Genomic DNA, 21,887 nt, shown 5'->3' with positions numbered 1-21,887 from the left:
CCCTCAGCAACACAGACTACTGTCAACCTGCCCGCGAAGGGCCTAGGTTAAAGGAAAATGGAGACAATATCCCGGATCTCGTCCATGCTGGAAACAGGTAAGGTGGTGTGTTGTTTGTCGGTTCTGATATGTTTGACTAACGACGACTCGGGCAGCGCGGGAGCTCACCCTCGAAGCGGCGCAGTCAGCTACGAGTAACCGGACGTCGAATTTGGATTCCTCCTCTCGCAATAGTAACGTCCCTCATATCAAAAAACTCCTCGACAGTCGCCATGAACAAGAGGTCTTGGACGGTCTGCGAAAGGTCATTTCGGTACGGGTCCCCTCATAACATATCGGACGATGGGGAGTCGCTGACACTGGCTCTGTCATTTCGTTTAGTCGATGTACGAAGATCCTGAACTGTCCCTCGAATTCTTCTCCGCGGTCGTGAAAAATGCAGCAAGCACGAGTTTCGAGGTCAAGAAACTGGTCTACGTCTACTTGGTTCACCATGCGGAGGCAGAACCCGACCTGGCACTCTTGTCCATCAATGCGATCCAGAAGTCTCTTACGGATACGAACCCTCAAGTACGAGCTATGGCGCTACGAACGATGTCCGGAATCAGCGTGCCGGTCATAAACCAGATTGTGTGTCTTGCGATTAAACGAGGGGTCGGTGATATGAGCCCCCATGTGCGGAAGGCGGCTGCGTTGGCTATCCCGAAGTGCTATCGCCTGGAACCGAGTACTATTTCGCAGTTGATTGGATACATATCTACGTTGCTTGGGGATGGCCAGTATTTCGTTGCTGGTCCTGCTGTAGCTGCATTTTTGGAAGTCTGCCCGGATAGGATTGACCTGGTTCACAAGCATTATCGAAGCCTGGTGAAGAAGCTGGTTGATATGGATGAATGGAGTCAGCTTGCGACTCTGCGTCTTTTGACTTCCTATGCGCGCAAGTGCTTCCCTCTCAAGACTCAAAAGGTCAAGAGAGCAGTGACCAAAGGGGAGTCCAAGGGATTCTACGATGACGAAGAAGTTGCGGAGGGTCAAAATGATGGCGAAGAATATGAAGTTCCAGTGTTGGATCCTGATCTGGAGGTCTTTCTTCGAACCTGCAAGAGCCTTCTACAGAATCGCAACTCGGCCGTCATTCTCGGCGTCGTACGTTCTTTCGCCTACCTGGCCCCACCGGAATACCTTAACTCGGCGGTTGGTCCATTGGTTGCGCTCCTTCGAAGCCCCCAGGATATACAACATATCGCGCTTTATAACGTCGTTTCCGTTGCCCTACGTCACCCAAAGCCGTTCGCCAAGTACATCTCGCATTACTTGGTGCATTCTACGGATCCGCCCCATATTTGGCGTCTCAAGCTGGAGATCCTAACCATCATCTTTTCCCACTGTGGATTACATTTGAAGAGTGTGATCATAAGCGAGCTGGAGCATTTCTCCCGAAGCACAGACCGGGATCTTGTTCGGGAAAGCGTTCGAGCAATCGGACGCTGTGCGCAGAGCGACACTAGGACTGCGAATCACTGTCTACGCGTCCTGCTCAATCAGATTACGAGCTTTGATGACACTCTGGTCTCCGAGTCGCTGACAGTGATCAGGCACTTGATTCAGCATGACCCTGCCTCCCATGAGCGAACTGTGATCCAGCTGGTCAAGTACCTTGGCTCGACGACCTGCCCAGACGCAAGAGCTACAATAGTCTGGCTCGTCGGAGAATTCGCAGGCGTGGAGCCTGAGCGAAATGTTGCACCAGATGTCTTGAGGTTACTGGTGAAAGGCTTTGCTGATGAACCAGAGCTTGTGAAACAGCAACTTGTTTTACTCGGCGCCAAGGTGTATCTCCATCACCTCCTACGCAACCCTCCAAAAGATCAAGCCCCGCCTGTGCAAAAGGTCGAACAGTATAGTAACGAATGGACCGATGACCAAGAAAAGCAGAAGGAACAGGGTGATGACGAACAGAAACCGCAAGAAGAACTAGAGGAAGACAATATCACAATACTCTGGCGGTACATTCTCCTTCTCGCCAGATACGACACATCCTATGACCTCCGTGACCGCGCACGGCTCTACAAGGCCCTTCTCGCCTCTCCTACTACACTTCCACTAGCCAATCTGCTCCTTCTCGCCCCGAAACCGGTACCGTATGCTCCCAGCCCATCAGAGACACGCAAAGAACTCCTCATCGGCTCCTCTACACTAGTCCTCGGACCGGATGCCGGATTCCATGGTCTGAAGGGCTACGAAAAACTTCCCGACTGGGTTGCGCCAGGCGACGAACCAGCTCACGGTCTCCGTGACCAAGGCGTTGTTAAGCCGGAAGTCAGCGAAGGAGCTTCTCTGACAGCAGGTGAACGACTCGATCGAGCACTCAAGGAACATGACAGTGTTGCAGCTGTGAAGAGGCAAAATGACCGTATGCAGGGTCCCACGCCGGCGAAGCAAAAGAGTCTGAACGAGTGGCTGGAGGATGAGGAAGAGGAGAGTGAAACAGAGACCGAAGAGGAAACTGATTCGGAAGAGGAGACTGGTTCGGAAGAAGAAGAAACAGATTCTGAAGAAGAAGACGACGAGGAAGAGGAAGAGGAGACCGACTCGGAGGACGACAGGGAGGGTCAACAACTATTAAGACAGCGCGATGCTCAGCCCGGGCCTTCGAGAGGTTTATAGACAGACATGGAACGAATAATGTCACTGATTCTGAACTATCGCTGTATTGATTCAGCTTATGTTCTTCAAACATAGACCTAGAGTATCATCGCCAATATATACCCTTGGTATAACCCCAAGTAACTAGCATAGCGATCACTGGTAAGCCTAGGTGACTATAGGCTATGCGCCGGCCCAACGATTTTCGCAGTAGCATCAAAAGATCCTCGCGGTTTCCCCATGCCCTGTCATGTCAACATATGACCAGTGAATCAAGAACAGCGTGGACACAATCATATATATCTGAACGGATACCAAACCTGAAAGAAATCTGGAGTCTTGAGTTACTCGGTCCCAAAGTGAAAACGGGGACGACTCGGAGCCTTTCTTTGACGTAGCGTGCTCCTTTGTAAGCTTTTGCAACCCTGATATCTTTCTACTTGGCGTATACGCATTTCGTACAGGGTAGGCTTTGATTTCCAGTTTAGCGGCAGAAGCGAAAAATATTCATGGACGCAATCCCAGCATCGAAAATGAGGACGGGGGATCTGCTGCTTGCAACAGGATTTGTACTTCTGCAGAACAGACATCTAAGCCAGCATGGTGATGGGATGCAGATTTTAGGAATGACGGTGACTGATTCTCGCCAACGATCGGTGAACAGAACGGATGATTGGCATTCTGGGGTACAAGAGGAGGATACCTTCATTGCGGACCAATCTCGCTCCCCAATTGACTGGTTCTATGCACCCAATTTAAGACTGTGACGAGAATAAGCTCACGTATTTGCTCCATGCATCTCTTCCAGGCCTCTAGAACATTTCTAGTCTCCTCCAACATGGTTTGTCCAGTTCCAAATTGAGCCCTTTGTCGACCATATGTAGCGTACCTCTTCAATATTAGCAGAATTGTGCCTGTCCAATAAAATGTGCTTAAGGTGCTGTCTGACCGATGAATGGTTATTGATAGGTACTCCTCCTGCAAATACTGCTACAAGATAGGAGCAAGCCCTTTTGAAGGGCTTGCTCGTCTTGTGAATAGCGAGACCATCGATCAGGCGAGGCTCGCTAGGTTTGACGCCAGTTTATCCATGCCTTTAGCCGCAATGCCTTGAGATATCGGGCTTATCGGCAAAATAGTAACGTAATGTATCCTTGAGTTTCGGTTTATCATGTCAAATGCTTTGAAGAGTACAAGTTAGCATATCGTGACCACAGTACTGAGACGAGGAGACAGGAGAAAAGTTTGAACATACCGACCGCCTCTGCAAGGACTGTAGAGACAAACGTATGAGGATTATACTTTCGTGGCGAATGCGATTTGGACGTTGTTGTAATCCTCATGGGTAAACGATATCTCGAGTAGAAAGAAGGCGCTGTAGCTAGAGCTCTCTTTACCTCGATGAAGACAATGTTGACTATATTGAAGATGGTAGAAGAACGACTTGTTGATGATTTATTCTGATAGGGAGATGCAATATGCATAGCTAAGACTTCTATTCACAGCAGTTTGAACTATTATTGGTCATCCATTCACAGTCAAGGAAGGACGACGAGTCTCCAGGTCATCATTACCGACATATATAACCTCGAGTGCTTATTGTCATGCTGCCCCTCAGTGTAGAAAGGATATTATATAGATGTTGAGGTTGACTTAAATGATTAATGTGCCGCCTGTCCCACTGCAGCATCCATCGCCTCAATCGCAGCCCTACACGACTCTCTAGTCTCCTCCGTCGCATCAGAATGATCAATAATTACCACAAACCGACTTCTCCAAAACTCCCACCGCGCAACCGAATACCCTCGAGCCGGCTCCCCCTTCCACAATTCCCCAGTCGCCTCAGAATCTTGACACTTGCGCTGCTTACAGGCCTCGAAGAGCTTAGGAGCACACAAGATCAAGTATATTGCGGCAGTAGGGACGCGATAGGCAATAGTTGCTTTTCTCAGTTGTAAATGTAGCTTTTTTCGCGATCTTCCGTCGTTACACTCCAGTGCACGATGGATCATGGCGATGGCTCGGTACTGGCCTTGGTATATGCCTTTGTTGGTGAAATGGGCGATTAGCCCGTTTATGTTTTTCTCTCGGCGATGGGCCTCGTTGGGGGATTCGGGAGTAGGCATGCCTGGAATGTCAGCATCTAATAAGAGAGTGTGTGAATAGCAAATGAAACTTACTATTCCATCTCTCACACAGCATCATACTGAAATAAGGCAAGTCCTGCCAAACCCGTGCACCATCGGTAAGCCTATCATTCTCCTTAATGAAAGGAACCGGAGACTCGCGAATAGCCTCGATTAACATGACAAACCGCTGCATGGGTTCTTCTCGATAGTCCAGTTGGTCGGCGATATGAAACATCAATTCCCAGAGGCTGCAAAGAAAACCACCTTGGCTTGGCTTATCAATAACATCATTGTCTGGTTGATTGTCTGGTAGGAGAATAGTAATTTGGTGGGCTGCTTGCTGAGGTGTTGTGGGGGAGTCTTCGGGGAGGTAGACGGTTAGGATATTGAAAATGGTTTGCTCTTCATCCGAGGGCGGATGATAGCATTCGATGTCAATATTCAGAGGGTTTGTAGTAGCCATAATTGATTGGGATAAACGTCAGATTGAATTAACGTGCATTATGAGAAAAGAGTCACGGATATACTTGTAGAAATTGTCGAGTATTAATGTGACTTGTTCGTCTCCACTCACTCGATTCAGCCTTGCGGGCTGTACAAACGTAACTCATTTCACATCATGCTGCCAGTTGTCACCGACGCTATGTACATTTTAAAAGCGCAAAAGAAGCCCTAGAATGTAGCTTAGGTACAAGGAAGCAACAACTTTTCTAAACGCGGCCATCTATACCTCGTCAAGTCGAGAAATATCTCAAGCCAGCTGCAGCCACTACTACAACAGCAGCCATCCATCGATTCTGCCACGCTGCCTCCCTCACCCTCATCCAATCCAACTGCCTTACAAGTGCCTTGAAGTCACCCCCATCATTCCCCGAAGGAAATTCCTCTTTCGGACATTCCAACTCTAGAAACTCGCATAGCGGCCCCCAACCATCTCGCAATTCATACTCTAACAGTCGCTCCGGAGGGACCAATGACCTGATTGTGTCATAATGCTCGATAATTGCTTGTTTTCCGTGTACTCGGAAATTACAGCTATGCGACTGGTGGTCCTCATACTGACTTAAGCAACGATTGGCCACTCGTTTCTCCGACCCGAAGTATTGCGTCTTTTTCGTCGGCGATGCTATCCATACGCACTCACCCAAGGCCGGACAGGGGATGAATTCAAGTATCCAGGATGCTTGGAATCTGGGATGGAAACTGGCGACCTGCATAAAGGGCCGAGGTTATCCAGCTCTACTTGCAAGCTATGAGACTGAGTGACGTCCTGTTGCACAGCGTTTACTATCCTTTGACAAATTTAATGAAAACACTGGAAGTGGATATGGTTCACGACATGTCAGTAAAGGTAAAAGCAGGATATATGACTTTAGATATATTTCAACAGCGGCCAGTGCCAGACATCTGATGGACAGATCTTTCTACCACATAGGTTGCTAAGGCATACAATTTCTCTAATCAGGAATAAGATACACTGTATAAATACATGAATTAGACACCCTAGATATAGAACCCATCTAATTCCGCTCGCGCTCCTGCTTAGACTTGCGCCATTTCATCCCACGCACATACACAATCCGAAGAAATGGCAAGCTCGCAAGTGTCACAAACCCAAAGAACGCGAAACACCACCCCAATGCCATCCCAGTGACCATGTACTCAATAACCGCAGCGGTTACAGCCCCAAGCCAGCACCGAACCAGGTTTGCCGCCGCGGAAGCACTCGCCGGCGTTTTCGGAAACAGGTCAACCAGGGGTGTCATCAGGACATTGATGGTGGCCGTGACACAGAATCCGAGAATGCCTTGTAAGACCAGGGAGGTGTCAAGATGGACACGTTGCTGCAGAACCCAGCCATACGGGATTAGGGTGAGACCGGTGATAATGACCGCGGGGATTGCGATTTGTAGACGGGCCTTCTCGAAGGGGAATACGTCTGGTACTCGATTGCTCTGGCGGTTCAAGGGGAGGTTGTGCTTGCGAGCTATACGGCAGTAGTTCATGTCAACCATTTTACCTACTGCAAAAGAGCCGATGCAACCGGTTATTCCAAACGGTCTTCCCGGTTACATGAGTTAGTTATTGCTGTCTCCCAAGTTCCTGGAAGTGAAACCTACAGAAAACATAAACCTATCTTGAGAGAGTCAAGGTTGTAAAGGTCACCAAACATGTTTGCGGTGTTTGTCATAACGGCGATGCAGGAAAGATATGTTATGCCGATGTGGCAGAGGTTGATCAAGCCAGCCTTATCCGCAAAGACCACGAACGACTTAATCGGATTAACATATAAAAATTTTGACTTTTGTGTTTGTGGTGGGCCTTGTGTCTTCGCACAGCGGTGTCGAGTAGGAGAAAGACATTGGAATACAGACAACCTCCACCAGTCGGCTGGGACAATACTTCCATTCCCAACAATCTCTCTGGCAGTCTCCCGGACCGTGATAGTATATACCATTAGGAAGGCTCCGCTAATGATTACCAGAAACCAGAAGATGCTCCTCCATCCCAGATACCGAACGAGCAAGTCCCCAATCACAGGCCCCAGAGAGAGAGAGCAGCCATAGAGCCAGCAGTCATCGGTCCTATATACTTGCCCCGCTCGGCTGGACTAGCAATGTCAGCGGCAACTGCATATCCAATAGAGCTGGTGGCACTGCTTCTGGTACTTTGGAGACATCGCAGACCCAGCAAAGCCCCATAGCTATCATGGACAGCTAGGCCAATATTTGCCGCCGTGTAGATAGTGAAAGCCAGGATATAGGCTAGTCGACGGCCACTGATACCAGCGAAATTTCCCACAAAAGCCGGCGCAATTCCCTGGACAATCATGTATGTGGTGACCGTCAGGTTGATCAGAGTCGTGGTTTTGCCATAGTACTGCGCGAGAATCGGGAGAGCGGGGAAGTAAATTTGACTGAAAATGGGAGAAAAGAAGCCCACCAGAGCTGCCATAAATGTAATGTAGACTTTCCCATACTTGTTCAGTACGGAATGTGGTGGTGGTGGTGGTTCATTTCTCTCGTCCGCTTCTCTGGTTTCCCGTTCTTCGTCTATCTTCCCTTGCTCATCCTCAACATGGTGCTTTTCTTTTGTGTCTTGCTCAGCCATTGCAGTTAAAATATCCCGTCCGTCTCGGGTAATAACGGGATTTTGGACGATGTAATTGTATTCGGAGAATGTGTTGTTTACTTGAATAAAAGCCGACTCCTCCCTTTTCACGGATATATCTGATCTCTCTTCGGAACATTTCTCTATACTGCAAAGGGGTAAGGGGTAAATTGATGTTTACTAGGGCAGAGTGCAAGAAGTACTTACAAAGGTCCGACGATGTTCGTTATTCAACGTACTAAGTATGAATTTTCTATTAAAGAGGTCTAACTACACGGTTTCTTTTCTGAAGATAGGCCCGATATAGCTAGTCTCGAGCCATCCCCAATCTTCCTCTTTACCCTTGAAGATAAGGTCCCTTCCGTAACTCACAAGCTGCTCCTCCTGCTCCCTGGTCATCGGTGCTGCAACAACAGGTGCCCAAACCAAAATCTGAATTCCAGTATAGACTGCCACGGAGGACAGTTGCTTTTTGCTCAATGGTTTATAGCCATCTAAAAAGCCTTGAAGCAGAGCTGTACAACTACCAACACCCTTGAAATACTCATGTGTGTAGAGGTCTCCCAGAAACTGTCCCAGGTCAAATTCGATGCGGCCAAGGTGGTACGCTTCCCAGTCGATAGGGGAAACAAGGATATTTTGCTGAGTAGTAGCGGCCGAGTTTGAGATCAAAATACTTTATAGACTGTTAGACATAAAAAGAAACGTTTTGAGAGTTCAAGCCACTTACTTTCGGACAGCAAAGTCCCCATGGACGATTGTCTTGCTAGCCTCATCAATTTCACCATAAATTGCCTCTTGTACATACTTCTGGAAATCGTCCGCACGTCCATCAAAGAGGCTGGGGAAGTTATCCATTGCTTTGGCCACGCCGCCAGCCAAAAGGGTATACATCGCATCCCGGCCTTTTTCGTTGCAGCCAACCTCCTGTACCACTTCTGGGACTGAGCTACGGTCGTGAAAGGACGTCAACCAACGCCCCAAGGCACGGCCGATGCCTGTGGCAAGCGATCCTGAGAGTTTGCTTGACTCCGAAGAAAGGAGGAATCTACCTAACGTAGTGACGTCCGGGAATTCTTCCATCACTTGAGCATTGAGGTGCGGAATAAAGTGGTATTGGCAAGGTGTCTGAACCAGTATACCATTCTGATGGACAATTGGGCTCAGACCATTTGCGAGAGCTTGAAGAATTCGTTGTTCGCCTTGCTACAAATAATGGAAATGTCAGACAACGTGTAGCTTTGGAATCTCTGTTCACATACGCATCGGGCAGCTTGGATCTGCACCCCAGGAATAAACCCCGAGAAGTCTTTGGAATGTTTGATAATGACGCTGCTACTGCCATTGGGAAGAGGGTTGGAGAGGAAGCCCCTGAAAGTAAAGTTGACAACCCCGCCAGAGACTTGCTCGACAGAAGAGCATGCGTAGGGAGTAAATGCAAGCTCTTTCAATATGGGAATTGCAGGCTCAATATCATCTTCCTGAGCCGCCGTAATTTGGTGCGCCAGAGTTTGGATCTCGGTCGCCTCCATCATATTGCAAGCGTAGTACAGAGTACTCTGTACAATATGTTTGGGGGGGGATATTGGTAGATAAACTGTGTAGGAAATAAGTTCCGTCAGCTAAATGCGGATGCTCGGTGTTTATCAATTTCCAGACGGAAATTGTAGGTTTCCCAAGAAAAAGAAATATGCCCCCTTGCAGTTGACACAACTTGTGCTATCATTAGCTACGCCCGCAGGTATATGTACGTTGACCGGTCAGATAACGTCGAGTACGTGAGCGACAATGTTGTTGAACCAAAGTCAATGCCAACAGCACTCACGCTTTCAAAGATTTATGGGAGAGATGCTAACATTGCCTTTCTAGGGACGATGCTTCCAGGATCGCTGTATACCAAACCCTCCATGTTGCTCGTGCTGCACCAGCAAAGAACTGTCAACGTCTTCACCTCCAGCCGAGGCTCATAATACAGATCCAATGGGTTTCTGAGAGGTCTCATATACACCCTATTCTCGAGTTTTGGCATCCGAGTCTTCTCGGAGCCAAAATACCCAGAAGCATCCGCCTGAAATTCAAGCTGCGCAAAACCGATATCTGCGTGTATCATGAGGACGAAATCATAGCAGTTATTCAACCGGAAAAGACAACACCTTGCGAACTGGATAGCGTCATTATTCACTTTCGAGAACGGTCTCTGGGGAAAGCATATAGCGCAAGCACCAGGCCATGCATGTTTTGAAGCGCTGCAAGTATTACTGGAATCTATGTCCCTGGAATACATTGAACTGCGAGACTGTCTCGGCCGGACGGCGCTTTCATACGCCGCCGAACTCCAAAGCATCCAATACACGAAACTCTTGCTGGACTACGGAGCCGATCCTAACTCAAAAGACATAGGTGGTCGCACTCCATTTTCATGGCAGCGACACCTGGACTGGTATATGGCCGGGTCATAGGGCCGCGAAAGATATTCCCGAGGTTAGCATCGGCTAATATCGACGTGATCGCTTGTCTGCTGGTAAATGGTGCGGAGATCAACTCTGAGGATTATGAGAAGCGCACTCCATTGATATGGGCCATGACGCATATTTTCACCGACACTACACAAACGTTGAGTGGACAGGATGCACAGAAAAAGATAGTAAAAGCATTACTGCTCAACGAGAGGATTGATGTGAATTGTCAAGATAGCAATGGTCAGACACCATTGATTCTGACAGCGAAGAGCGAGAATTATTATCTCATGGAGCTTCTTATTGATCAATAGGCCGACACTACCAAGCGAGACCCGGATGGTTGCACGTGCTTCTGGCGACTCCTAGAGGCACGAAGGCGATCGGGGACTGGGGGAGGCCACGCATCCAGGGATCGTGTTTATTTATTGACTGAAAAGGCAGGCGGACATTCGGTCTGCTGGGATAAAGATACTCGTACCTTGCTATCATGGGCTGTGGAATTTCAGGATGCAAACATAGTCGAAGCGCTTCTGAATGAAGGCGTGGATCCAGAAATACCCGACCAAAGCCCCTCGGATTCTTTCAGTAAAACTCCATTACTGCGAGAATTGGAAAGCGGCAATGACCATATAGTGTACTTTTCGTGCCCCATTCAAGATCTCTAGACTCTGGCGAAATATATCACGATCAGCAAAGAGACAAGACCACTTTGCATCTCCTAATCCAAATGCGCGACCTGATAGGCGAAGGCAGAGCCCTGAAGTTGTTAAAGAAACTCCTGCAGACTCCCTACGCAGTTAACACGACCCATCTTCTCGAAGGCAGAGCCCCACTGCATTATGCAATTGACCAGCAAGCAAAAAAACTTGGCGTCTGGAACATCAAAAATCAGCACCCAAGGAAAACACGTCTTTTTCACGCGTCACCCCCCGAGGTGGGCAACGTGGCCTCCCAGTTCGCGGAAACACATGATACGCCAGTCACCCCAACGCCAACCCGTTGGCGATCCGGGAACGTGATGCAACCTGTCTCAACGATGGCAGCACAGATGAGTGTGAGCATTGATGAAAATGAGGGCCAGGAGCGCTGGCAACCTGGGGGGCCAGCGAGGCCAGAAGCGGAATCAGACAACGCAAGATTCTACAAAAGTCATGGATTGGCAGGCCGAAGCATCAAATTTCCCTGCTAGACGCGAGCAAACGCGCCCAGGCGGTGGTGGGGGCCTTGGAAGCAGCCCAGACACAGCAACAAGAAATGTACCAGATGGTCCGAGAACAGGTCCAGGCACACCTGGCAGAAGAGCTGTCCAACTGGAGAGCAGAACAGCAGATTCATGAAGGGATCTATCTAGAGCGGATTACAAACCTGGAGCAGGAAGTCAGTAAACTTCGCACAGAGCTTACAGAGGCCCAGTGCACCATCCAGCAGCCTGGGCTGTATCACGGGCTCGGAAACTAGCAGCTAAAACGAATAATATTCATATCTAGACTAAGTAGCCTAACGACGAGAATATCGAATCTGGGGAATAAGAAGAAAAGGAAATCTATCTAGGCGATGAACGGTCTTTATAGACATTTGTGTGGTGCGGCTTAAGCCCTTGTTTGTCCATATTGCTTGTATGGCATCGTTTGATATGCTGGCGCTGTTTGTCTGGCGTTGAGCCGTTGAGCCGTCACAGGCTGGTAAGGCAGAACACACTGGCAATTGATACCCAACTGAACCGGGTAAACAAACATGACAACAACCAGACCCCCAAAGTGAGGGAAATGAGCCAACAGTCAAGGCAGGAACTGAGTTTTGCAGACCTAGCTGCACTGCTCTCCACCAGACCTGGAGGACAGGAATGGCAGGAGGTCACTAAAAAGAAGCCGAAGAACCGACAAACCCAAGCGGTTGCTGTAGCTAGCCAGCCTGATCCAACCAAGCTTAAGCCAGCCAAGGACAGCCCCAAGGAGGTGTGACGGCCTGGTCACGTTGGCTGGGTATCACGTGAGGTGCAGTTGTTTGCTTTGTTGCTTTGTTGATAAATACGGTGTTACCTCCTTTCTTCCGTCCTCATGTTGATTATTCTCGTCGATAGCTACCTAGGTAGAACACATGAGTTGATGTTCCATTATCCCAGCTGAGCTCCGTGACAGAGCCCGTGACAGCACCATTGCATACTTTTGTGATTCATTTTCACAACATGGGGTAGCTAAAATCAAATAATAAACGCTTTAAGTGTCTTACAAGACCTCATTCAAAGGTCTTATTTGATCTGTGTTGCCACGACGTGGCGTGAACTTTGTGACTGTTCATTTGGCAGCCAGGAGGCCATCGACCACCATCTCTGGGACTCGCCCGCACATGCTCCATCACATGAGTGTGAAGTCTGGTCGTTCGTTTGACAGCCAGAAGGCCCTCGACCAGCATCTCCAGGATTCGCCCGCGCATGTTCCATCATATGAGTGTGAGATTTTCGATCGTTCATTTGGCAGTGAGGAGGCTCTTGACCGCGCATACTCCATCACATGAGTGTGAGCTCTGTGATCGTTCGTTTAGCAGCCAGAAGGCCCTCAACCAGCATCTCCGGAATTTGCCCCCGCATTTTCAGCTGCCAAAAACGCCACTGAACATATTTTTCCAATCCTTTGACGGCTTTAAATTTGATCCTAATTTGCCACCAAGTGAATCGTATCCGTCCTTACAAAGATTCTATGGTTGGCGTAAAGGCAATAAGGACTCGGCCCAAGCTTGGGACCAGTACCAGGAAGCGCTTACTCAAGAGTTCAAACTCTGGTTTGGGGCAGAGGATGACATTGCTGCTTGGCATTCACTTTGTCGCGCTGTGGGGATTGAACCTTTACCAAGAAGCTGTCTTGAATGCGAGGCACCAGTACCTTGAAGATTTGCTGGATTATTATCATACTTGCGCATGATGCTACCTTACAGGGCCAGATTGATTTTTATCCGAAGAAGATTGATGGTTGGAAACGGAAGGGGGATGATCCTAGAACGAGGTGGTTGTTTTGTAATGATGTGAAGGAGGCGCAAAGAGATGATAAATAGTCTATTGGTTCCAAAGGTATACTTAGCTTTTACGGGATCCTATCCTATCCGTACACTAATGAACCTTACCCAGATGTCTATAGATCGGACATTATAGAACAATGCATGATTCATGTATTCAGCAAGTATATATACATCGATAAAAAAAGAAAACATCTGATTATATTGGGTATCCGAACAATTAAACAAAGAAAAAAATATATTTACGAAAGCATAAACCATCCCCATATAACATAACTCATACATCCATAACCAACCCTTTCTGGCTAGTATTCGTCGACTCAACAACACTTTGACTCGTACTCGGCTCCCCCGATTCCTGAATCATCTCCGTCGTCACCTCAATCCCCCTAAACGGATCACGATTCACCGCATCCGACTTCACGTCAATTGTGTACATATCGTAGTCGCGGTGTTGCGAGTAGAGTTCTGTTTGAAAACGAGAGCGGTTTGTTGTGTTGAAGCCGGTTCTGTGGCGGCGGTAGCTGCTTGTGGGCATGAGATTGGGGAAGATGCAGCTGATCACGGGGCGGAGGAAGGGGAGCGAGGCGCAGATGATGGCGACGTTGCATTCTGCGGCGGTCCAGTAAGCGGCGGCGACGTTGCTGTCTTTGCGGGTATTAGCATGTTTCTTGTGTGATTATGTTGCAGGATGGCTTACAAGATGTATCAGGGTCTCTTGCAACGGTATGCAAACTGGAAAGACGAAGAGCACTGGTAATCACAACCAATCCACCAATCGCAAAAACGCCACACAGCGCAATTTTCTGCATTCGCGGAAGCTGAAGCTGTGAAAGAAGCGGCATCGGCATGACAAGCAAAATAAAGTCCGTTGCGATGTTCATCGAGGCGTTGAAAAACCACAGCGCTTCGAAACTGAAGCAGAAACCCTTCACCGTCCGGTCCCAAAATTTGGCCACCGGTACGCAGGTCAGGAAGCCGGTGATAAAGGCCCAGGTCGAGTATAATGCGACAATGCCCATGACGGTGTAGCAGGAGATACGGAACGGTCGACTGGGAAAGATGCGGAGGTATTGGAAGAGGATGGAGAACTTGGTACAAGCCAGACTTGCGTTGTACATGGGGATGGCGACCCAGAGCATCTGCATCAGTGAGCTTACATTCTGAAGAAACGGGGTACAGGTTTGTCGCTTGATCGTACCTTTAGCTGGCTCATCAATTCTTCATTGGATAATGTCGAAGAATGTGCTCCGAGACCAAAATGCGCCTCTATCGTATAGTCAGAATATCTGATATCTTTCTGGGACTATCAATAGAACTTACCACCAGCAACAAACCCAAGATAGGTAATAGCAAACACCTAGGCACCCCTTCGTCAACATGTGTCCAGCATCTTCACTCGTTCGAACCAGACTCACCAATGAAACTACAATGGTCCAGTCTTCCCGACCCATCATCTTGATTAATGCCATTCGTGCATAGACTCGCATTGCAACGACCAGGATGGATAGTGCGGTCAACACAGCCGTCACCACTAGGGCTCGGTTCCCTCTCGCCACTGACGCATCTTCTCGACGAAACAGGGCGTGGCTCTCTAATCCGGCGTCCATTTTCAGGTTGGTAAAAGAGCAAAGAATTGCTTATATCGGCAAGCAGAAAGTATTCAAAGGAACGTGTGTTTTCGAGACGATAAGGGAATGAATGCCGTTGCGGGAGAGTCGATCTATGAAAAGCATAAAGAGCGAAAGAGGAAAAAGCGTAACGTCTCCCAGAGATCCGGTAAGCCTGTGTTTCAGGCTGAACAATATAGTGCCATAAGCGTACAGTACACAGCTGAGCCACGCATAAAACACGGCCAAAGAGAAAGAGGAATAAGAAAAAAAAAAATACTCAAGCCGTGGACCATAGCGACGAAAAGGAGCCAGCCTGCTTTTAACCGGGACTCCATTTTACTGCACCTCTGCGCAAAATACTCTTACGTACGCCTCTCATTCGTTTCAGTCCCCATCTTTCCAAACCTTAATCGGTGTTTAGCACGAGCGCTATGTTGTAATGCGTCAGGGCCAGTCAATCTGTGGCAAATGAGGTGAGGATCGGCTCCGAAGCCCTCGAGTACTTGCAGTAGTGTCGAGAGTGCTCTGTGTCCATGTGGCATCATAAATGCCCTGTTCGTGAGATAACGAATTGAGAGCATCTACGGGCTCCACCGTTAAATGTTAAAAGGCGTACTAAGTGGGGAAACCACCAATATGGAGGATATTAAAAACCCAATAGCCTGTCTGTCAGCTAGTGTCAAGCATCATGAGTCGTCCAGGCATATTATTACCCATGGAACGCCAGCCACCAGTGTCTTGGAGTCTTTCCTCGTGGGGTTAGCGTGGTCTTGACAGGGGCGTTATGTATTATGTTGACTGACAGAGACGGCTGAATTATGGAGACCTCGGCCCTTAGTGCCCGGCTTGTCTGGGAAGGCGTCGACGAACTTCACCGCACAATGGGCTCCGGGCATCCCGAGGAGACACCGAAGTCGCATTGATAGCAATAATGATAGTAGCAATTATTACCCCTTAAGGATCAATATTCTTCATTACTATCGCCTTATTGCGAGCGACCCTCGGCGATTAGTTGCATTCTTTACATCCAATGACGCGATAGGGACGATCATACTGCCAAGGCATTATGACCAGCGCATTGGGGAGACCCGGGAATTCGGGATTAGCATATTCGATCTTTTTGAATTCAGATACGCGATATCTCCGTACAAGTAGAGTTCTTCTTGAACCTTCTCAGTGTCAGCCGTTACGGGTACTCTGGAGCACTCCGTATGCGAATGAAGATGACAATTTGTCTCTGCACAATAAGCCTTCGGGAAACGGGTCGAGCAGCCTGTACGGAGTAGTACTTCTGCAGCAAAGCAAACCAGCGTCCAGCTTCCAGCTTCAAATTTGCGCCACATGCCAAACAAAACAATGATGAACAAGGAGGCGAGGGCCGTACCAGTAAACAGACTTTCGCGGAAATGCGGAGGAGTTTGTGGTTCTCGTCCCCGAGCGTACCAGAATTGAAAATCAGTGCCAATATTGTAACTTCTGTGCACTACAGAGGTGTGCGAGATAAGTCTCGCTCGGCGCTATTCTCTTTTAGGAATAGACTAGTCAGCACCGTACACGCCATTACACGTAGCTATCATCATCTGCAACCCCCTCAACACTGCATATGGCCTATCTTATTGCTTTTTTTTAAACCATATAGGCCATTATTGATGCCACTTGCTCTCTATCTTCCTACCACCTGCCCCCTTACCCACAGATTCAGTCAAAATGCGCGGGTCTTATCATCCTGTTGGTGTCCGTGTTCAAGCAGTTGCTCTAATGGCCCAGGACTTTGATATACAGCGTGTTGAAGCCATCACTGGCATGTCTAGCTGGACTATTAAGCGCTGGGTCAAGAAGGCAAAGGAACGTGGCTTTAATCCAGAGATAGACCAGCGGATTTTGACTGAATATGTGGAAGATGAACCCCGTTCTGGCCGTCCTAAAGAAGTTACTCAATCAATTGAGGAGTCTATTATTTCTTCTGTTAAAAAAGACCATATTGGATGTGAGAAATCCTCTGAATTCCTTGCTTTTGAGTCTAATATCTCTTCACATTCTGTTTTAAAAGTCCTTAAGAAGCACGGCCTTCATAGTGTCAAACCTACCAAGAAACCAGGTCTTACTGATGAAATTAGAAAAAAGCGTCTAGATTTCTGTCTTGCCCATAAAGACTGGACCCTGGAAGACTGGAAGAATGTGATATTTACAGATGAGACCTCAGTGGCTTTGAGCCACCGACGTGGAGGAATTAGGATATGGCGTACTAAGGATGAGGTAAATGATCCTACATAGATGGCTTCCTCGGCGGCTTCAGTGGACAGCCAGGTAGAGTGATCTATCATATAAATTACCATGAGATCTACCTTGACCGTATATTACAGCCAAGCGCCTAAAAAATTACTAGCGCCGAGCGAGACTTATCTCGCACACCTCTGTAGTAAAGCGAAATATGCAGATGGAGGAAATCGTGTTTCTTGGAATAGAACTGCGGGCTTGGTATGCCCAGAATTGCATTTTGCCTCGCATCGACGCGTGATTGGCCGCATAGAGACAGATTCTTCGGATTTCGAATTACGATCCCGATCGAGACTCAAGGTTCAAGTTGAAGGATCGGTCATGGTTTGGTTGGTACCGAATATCGCTGTGTACCAGCATCTGTGAATTGCTTTTTGGTGCTTTGCATGCTTGCTTTTTCCTATGCAAATCGATTGTTGGTCCAGGATTCCAATTCATGCAGACTACTCTTGTACTCGAATCTTATTGTTCCTCGAGCAGGGATCTGGAAATGGTAAGAGCACTGGATCCTAGAGCGTAGCAGAGAGAAACTCAAATCCTGTGACCGGATGGATGATTTGAGTACCGGGTATGTACTTTATGCCGTACATCCCATAGCTCTCGATGTCAAATCCCGCAAAGTCGGTTGGCATCCAAATCCCAGGGATAAGGATCGAAATCGCATTATGTATTGTCGGGGACCAGGAATTGGCACCTGCTCGATTGAACAAGTTCATCGCAGCGCGTCAGATCGTGAACTCGACCAAGAGAGCAGCTCATCAAGAGATCTTTCTCGTATTAGAAGTGATAAAAATCCCAATTTTGGTCTCGATTCTTCCAGATACCCCGCGTCGCTTCGCTAAGAAGCTTGCGCAAAATAAACTTCTCCGGGTCCTCAGGATCGTAATTTTCTGTTCCGTAGATAGAACAGTCATAATTCATATTGTCATGGTCGTAGCCGGCTATTCGGTGGCCAGAATGTTTATCCATGGAGTATAGTCATATCAGATAAAAGATCCGAATATCGACCTTTCCAAAAGCAGCGTAGCGCTAGCAATAATTCCCTGTCGCATGGACCTTTTGCAATGCAGTCTAATACAAATTATTATATTAATTGCCCATCAGGGGTAGCAACTACGGTCAGTCCCGTAGCTAAGCATCCTGCTGAAGAAAAACGTCACCACCACTCAACAGTCACCGATCCGCATTTTTTGCTCCGTAAAGGGGATACTCCGTCAATTGCAAGTCTTGACTCTGGGGTACTCCGTCCGTGTGTTTCCGGTTAGTCTCCTTCCGATCAGTGGAAAGCGTATGCGAGCTAGCAGCACGAGCCATGGCGATCTCTGCACTAACTAGACTGTCACCCCGACGCTGCATAACAAATGCATAAATAGTGAAATAGTGCAGGGGATTTCTTGTCTTGCGGGTCAAGGGCACAGACGCATGTGCCATACCCCAGTGCGCTATCGGAGTAATAGTATGGAGGGCTGGTTATTGCTCGAGTCATGAGCCGAGGCCAAAGCGTTTGAACATGACTTGGTGCAAGTTTTGGAATTCGAGTTGACAGTCCAGATAGATGATGGTGGCGGACTGCTCTGGGCTCCTCGTATTCTGCAGGGGCTGGAAGACTAGTTCGCGCCGTCAGCCAGAAAGCAACCAAGAACCTTCTCATCATCGACCAAACTCGCCTCGAATTGAGTCATGGTTCGCATACTGGTACGGAGGACGGGGTACTGCTTCGAATATCCCGCTTCTGGTATGACGTGGAGAGTTGAAAACGTTAGACGTTGGACTGGAGTCAGAAATCGACTAGAAAAGGAAACACCACCGGATGCGAGTCAGGTGATATCACGATCTACCCAAGCGAGAGCTTAACAGGACTCAAACTTATGCGATTCATGAACAAGCAGTAGAGATTACGGGCGTCGGTGTCAGGACATGATTTACATTTGGCCTGTCGTATCACAATTCCATTCTTAGATTCGGCGGCCCTTGAGTAATAGAAGCAGTCATCCAGACCCAAATATGTGCGCCGTACATCCAAATCCTATCCCATGCAACCATAAACAACAACGCTAACCCTACATTGTACATGACCAATCCCCAAATGTGATCCCCCAGAACCATATGCATGTTCCAATTCGAATTGCTTTTTATGCAAGTCCCATATGCAGAAAACTACCCATTTTTGTGTCCGTATAACCCATATGTATCCCATCCATAATACTCCATATGCATGTATCCCCATCGTAATATCATAATCATGTAGCGTTTGTAGCGTAAGTTCGTAACTCGTAACTTTCGTGGTAGAAAGATCAACATAACGTTGACTCAAGTCATCACAGAATAAGACTCAAAAGGCCCTGATTCCTTCGTAAAAGAGGTCTGAAAAAGAGATCCTCCTTTGCTTTTTCGGCGTAACCGTATCTTTCTCCGTGGAAGATTTGCTCAAGACTCTCTTGGCCTTTGTAGCGAGCTTCTTCGTCGAGGAAGTTTTGTGTAGCTTTTCGTCCCCATCTTGAGGGGTTTCGGTGTAGAAAAGGGAGATGTATTGTCGATCAGGATCGCAGTTTGATGTAGGTGAAGAAATTGACTCAAATGAGCTAGAAGAGTCGGATTTTGGTGACTGGGCGTGTTTTGATCGTAACGCGTTGCGCGCTTTTTGAGAGATGCGACTGACCCTCTTCTTCCACTTCTTGTTCTTTTGATCAGTAACAAGAGTTTGAAGCTCGCTGTCCACTGCCTGAACGTTAGTGTCTTGATTTTGTTGCTCGTTCGAAATCTGGAAAGTAGTCTCGCTGCCGGATTGTCCGCTCGTTGCGTGAGTGCCGGACGAGATGCGCTGGTGAGCTTTTTTATTCTGATCCTTTGGATCGGTTGATTTGAGCTTGTCGATCTGACTTTTTTGGTCTTTTTCATTCCTATTCTGTTCGACGGTCTCGATATCTTGTTCAATTTGGCCGTTTTGACCCAGCTGGTCTTCCTGGTTGTCTTCTGGTTGTCCGACGGTTTGATCGTTTTGGCCATTTTGGCCGTTCTGTTCTCCTTCGACGGTCTTGATTGTGTCGTCGGTTTGATTGTGTTGAGCGTAGTCACCCAGCTGGCTGATTTGCAGGCAGTTTTGGTCCTGATCAGAATGATCATCTTGGCCATCCTGGGTCTGCTTGACCGCCAGGTCGTTTGTAATATCTCGGTTTTCTTCGACGGTGACAGTGTTCTGGTCGCCTTGTTCTTGCTCGACCGACTGGTCGGCTAGGTCATCCTGTGCTTGCTTGATGATATCCTCGTCTCTTTCACTCTCAAAAGCGACTTCAGAATCTTCAGGGATAGTTTCCAGGCTAGGCGCAATTGCCACCCGTTCGATTATGTCCGTCCTCCGAAGCTCTGCTTCCTTGAACTCTTGGTAGCTGAGCTGGACGATCTCGCCGATGTCCAGGTGTTCATCATCACTGCCATCACTGTCTTCACTGTCTTCACTGTACTCGCTGCTATCTTCGATCATGGCATCCAAGCCAGACTCGAAGCCGTGGACGGAGGTTTCTCTCTGCAGCCCAGCGAGCAGATCGGGTGAGCTTTGGCTGAATGCCCTCCTCATGTGTGGGATTCGGGAGGCGGGTCTCTGAATTCTAGGTGTCATGCGAGATTCTACACCTGTGTTTCGTTCTTCATTTAGCCCCCGAACATGATATATCGTCCAAGGTGGAAGTGATTAACTTACCATCCAAGTCCTCGAGATCATCCGGAAACACGCATTGCCTTAGGCGTGAAGGCTTGTATGGCGTCTTTGGCGATCGGGTTTGGCTGGGGGCCGGGAATTTCTCTTCGTAGAGTCGCTGGTAGTCACCCCCCCATTGAGCCCGTGACCTGATCGTGTGGTCCCGGACGTACCCATTACCAAACTTAAGGGTACTCCCTATGTACATATCGACGTTTCCAGTGTCCATGATGGTGCCGTCTGCGATATCATCACGGTCTGTCTGCCAGTTTCCGTGAGGGCTGTAGAATTTGAAGACTCGCCCGGTCGCCCACCGAACAAACTCAGAGCCTCTCGGGCGGAAGTCCTCGCGGCCATTCTCTGGGTGTAGCACCACGGGGTCGACGTGTCGCATGGCCCTGCGCATGATTGCGTCGAGGCGCCATTCATCACCTGGTTCCGGGATCTTGGGGGCCGCGAAAAGAAAGAGCAAGGAGATGGCGGGTGGTGTCGAGGAGTATTCGTATCTGGGGGAACCAAGCCAGTTAAAATGGTGAATGGGTTCACTAGCGACCTCCATCCAGCCCTGTCGGAAGGCGAACTCCTGGTTGACGTCTTCCTGCATGCTGGCCCTTTTTAGCTCCTCGTAGTCCAGTTCTGGCACTGTGGCCTCTGGGACCATCGCGTCGTCGAAGTCCGACCACTCGTCCTCCTCGTTGACTCGCTCGCCAGAGCTATTGCTTGGCTGCCTCTCGAGATCGTAGAAAGAGGCCATCGTCTCCTCGAGCTCCCCCTCTCCAACGCCCCCCTCACTCTGTTCCTCCGCTTCCTCCACCCCCTCCAGCTCCTCAGACTCATCAGCCCAGTCAAACTGGGAGGGTCTGAGGAGTTCCTCGAACTCCGTCGCCTGTATCGTTGACTCCTTGTTAGTCTTCGATGGAGAACGTCGATATGTAGACGCGTCGTCTGT

General features: G+C 48.5%; 13 protein-coding genes across 13 annotated transcripts; 5 read left to right on the top strand and 8 right to left on the bottom strand.

The window, feature by feature from the left end:
- The first annotated feature begins 2 nt into the window (after nt 1-2).
- On the top strand, nt 3-2,787 carry ASPGLDRAFT_77569 (AP-3 complex subunit beta). The gene is made up of 3 exons (XM_022549905.1): nt 3-97; nt 156-313; nt 382-2,787. The coding sequence occupies exons 1-3, from the start codon at nt 58-60 to the stop codon at nt 2,665-2,667; spliced, it is 2,484 nt and encodes an 827-aa protein (XP_022396227.1). The 5' UTR covers nt 3-57; the 3' UTR covers nt 2,668-2,787.
- Nucleotides 2,788-4,138: 1,351 nt separating this feature from the next.
- On the bottom strand, nt 4,139-5,268 carry ASPGLDRAFT_52578 (DUF3632 domain-containing protein). Its single transcript, XM_022547790.1, has 2 exons — nt 4,827-5,268; nt 4,139-4,774 (listed from the first exon to the last, which is right to left on the bottom strand). Exons 1-2 carry the CDS (start codon nt 5,236-5,238, stop codon nt 4,308-4,310), a joined length of 879 nt encoding a protein of 292 aa, XP_022396226.1. The 5' UTR covers nt 5,239-5,268; the 3' UTR covers nt 4,139-4,307.
- Nucleotides 5,269-5,447: 179 nt separating this feature from the next.
- On the bottom strand, nt 5,448-6,143 carry ASPGLDRAFT_1041023 (uncharacterized protein). Its single transcript, XM_022539462.1, has one exon. The coding sequence runs from the start codon at nt 5,990-5,992 to the stop codon at nt 5,510-5,512; it is 483 nt and encodes a 160-aa protein (XP_022396225.1). The 5' UTR covers nt 5,993-6,143; the 3' UTR covers nt 5,448-5,509.
- A 152-nt stretch (nt 6,144-6,295) lies between these two features.
- Nucleotides 6,296-7,886, bottom strand: ASPGLDRAFT_70060 (uncharacterized protein; the record flags this gene model as incomplete). Its single annotated transcript, XM_022549435.1, has 3 exons — nt 6,296-6,836; nt 6,896-7,276; nt 7,315-7,886. 3 exons carry the CDS (start codon nt 7,884-7,886, stop codon nt 6,296-6,298), a joined length of 1,494 nt encoding a protein of 497 aa, XP_022396224.1.
- A 213-nt stretch (nt 7,887-8,099) lies between these two features.
- On the bottom strand, nt 8,100-9,489 carry ASPGLDRAFT_180776 (phosphotransferase family protein). Its single transcript, XM_022542976.1, has 3 exons — nt 9,149-9,489; nt 8,617-9,092; nt 8,100-8,562 (listed from the first exon to the last, which is right to left on the bottom strand). Exons 1-3 carry the CDS (start codon nt 9,419-9,421, stop codon nt 8,157-8,159), a joined length of 1,155 nt encoding a protein of 384 aa, XP_022396223.1. The 5' UTR covers nt 9,422-9,489; the 3' UTR covers nt 8,100-8,156.
- A 194-nt stretch (nt 9,490-9,683) lies between these two features.
- ASPGLDRAFT_1040920 (uncharacterized protein) lies at nt 9,684-10,651 on the bottom strand. The gene has a single exon (XM_022539460.1). The coding sequence runs from the start codon at nt 10,228-10,230 to the stop codon at nt 9,724-9,726; it is 507 nt and encodes a 168-aa protein (XP_022396222.1). The 5' UTR covers nt 10,231-10,651; the 3' UTR covers nt 9,684-9,723.
- On the top strand, nt 9,965-11,087 carry ASPGLDRAFT_52574 (uncharacterized protein). The gene has a single exon (XM_022547789.1). The coding sequence runs from the start codon at nt 10,306-10,308 to the stop codon at nt 10,654-10,656; it is 351 nt and encodes a 116-aa protein (XP_022396221.1). The 5' UTR covers nt 9,965-10,305; the 3' UTR covers nt 10,657-11,087.
- A 181-nt stretch (nt 11,088-11,268) lies between these two features.
- Nucleotides 11,269-11,896, top strand: ASPGLDRAFT_52573 (uncharacterized protein). Its single transcript, XM_022547788.1, has one exon. It carries the CDS (start codon nt 11,416-11,418, stop codon nt 11,680-11,682), a length of 267 nt encoding a protein of 88 aa, XP_022396220.1. The 5' UTR covers nt 11,269-11,415; the 3' UTR covers nt 11,683-11,896.
- Nucleotides 11,897-12,683: 787 nt separating this feature from the next.
- Nucleotides 12,684-13,500, top strand: ASPGLDRAFT_52570 (C2H2-type zinc finger protein). Its single transcript, XM_022547787.1, has one exon. The coding sequence runs from the start codon at nt 12,789-12,791 to the stop codon at nt 13,227-13,229; it is 441 nt and encodes a 146-aa protein (XP_022396219.1). The 5' UTR covers nt 12,684-12,788; the 3' UTR covers nt 13,230-13,500.
- ASPGLDRAFT_1040958 (uncharacterized protein) lies at nt 13,331-13,743 on the bottom strand. The gene is made up of 2 exons (XM_022539461.1): nt 13,722-13,743; nt 13,331-13,668 (listed from the first exon to the last, which is right to left on the bottom strand). Exon 2 carries the CDS (start codon nt 13,637-13,639, stop codon nt 13,433-13,435), a length of 207 nt encoding a protein of 68 aa, XP_022396218.1. The 5' UTR covers nt 13,640-13,668; nt 13,722-13,743; the 3' UTR covers nt 13,331-13,432.
- Nucleotides 13,632-14,964, bottom strand: ASPGLDRAFT_70059 (uncharacterized protein; the record flags this gene model as incomplete). The annotated part of the gene is made up of 5 exons (XM_022549434.1): nt 13,632-14,002; nt 14,055-14,496; nt 14,556-14,623; nt 14,678-14,714; nt 14,773-14,964. 5 exons carry the CDS (start codon nt 14,962-14,964, stop codon nt 13,632-13,634), a joined length of 1,110 nt encoding a protein of 369 aa, XP_022396217.1.
- A 1,578-nt stretch (nt 14,965-16,542) lies between these two features.
- ASPGLDRAFT_1040611 (uncharacterized protein) lies at nt 16,543-17,572 on the top strand. The gene is made up of 3 exons (XM_022539459.1): nt 16,543-16,954; nt 17,099-17,274; nt 17,331-17,572. Exons 1-2 carry the CDS (start codon nt 16,675-16,677, stop codon nt 17,239-17,241), a joined length of 423 nt encoding a protein of 140 aa, XP_022396216.1. The 5' UTR covers nt 16,543-16,674; the 3' UTR covers nt 17,242-17,274; nt 17,331-17,572.
- A 1,601-nt stretch (nt 17,573-19,173) lies between these two features.
- On the bottom strand, nt 19,174-21,277 carry ASPGLDRAFT_52564 (uncharacterized protein). The gene is made up of 2 exons (XM_022547786.1): nt 20,942-21,277; nt 19,174-20,874 (listed from the first exon to the last, which is right to left on the bottom strand). The coding sequence occupies exons 1-2, from the start codon at nt 21,165-21,167 to the stop codon at nt 19,577-19,579; spliced, it is 1,524 nt and encodes a 507-aa protein (XP_022396215.1). The 5' UTR covers nt 21,168-21,277; the 3' UTR covers nt 19,174-19,576.
- Nucleotides 21,278-21,887: the final 610 nt, after the last annotated feature.

This window comes from Aspergillus glaucus (genome assembly GCF_001890805.1).
Source record: "Aspergillus glaucus CBS 516.65 unplaced genomic scaffold ASPGLscaffold_30, whole genome shotgun sequence".
In the NCBI taxonomy this organism is placed as follows: Eukaryota; Fungi; Ascomycota; class Eurotiomycetes; order Eurotiales; family Aspergillaceae; genus Aspergillus; species Aspergillus glaucus.
Note: the sequence above shows the minus strand (reverse complement) of the source record. Positions and strands in the feature narration are given on the sequence as shown.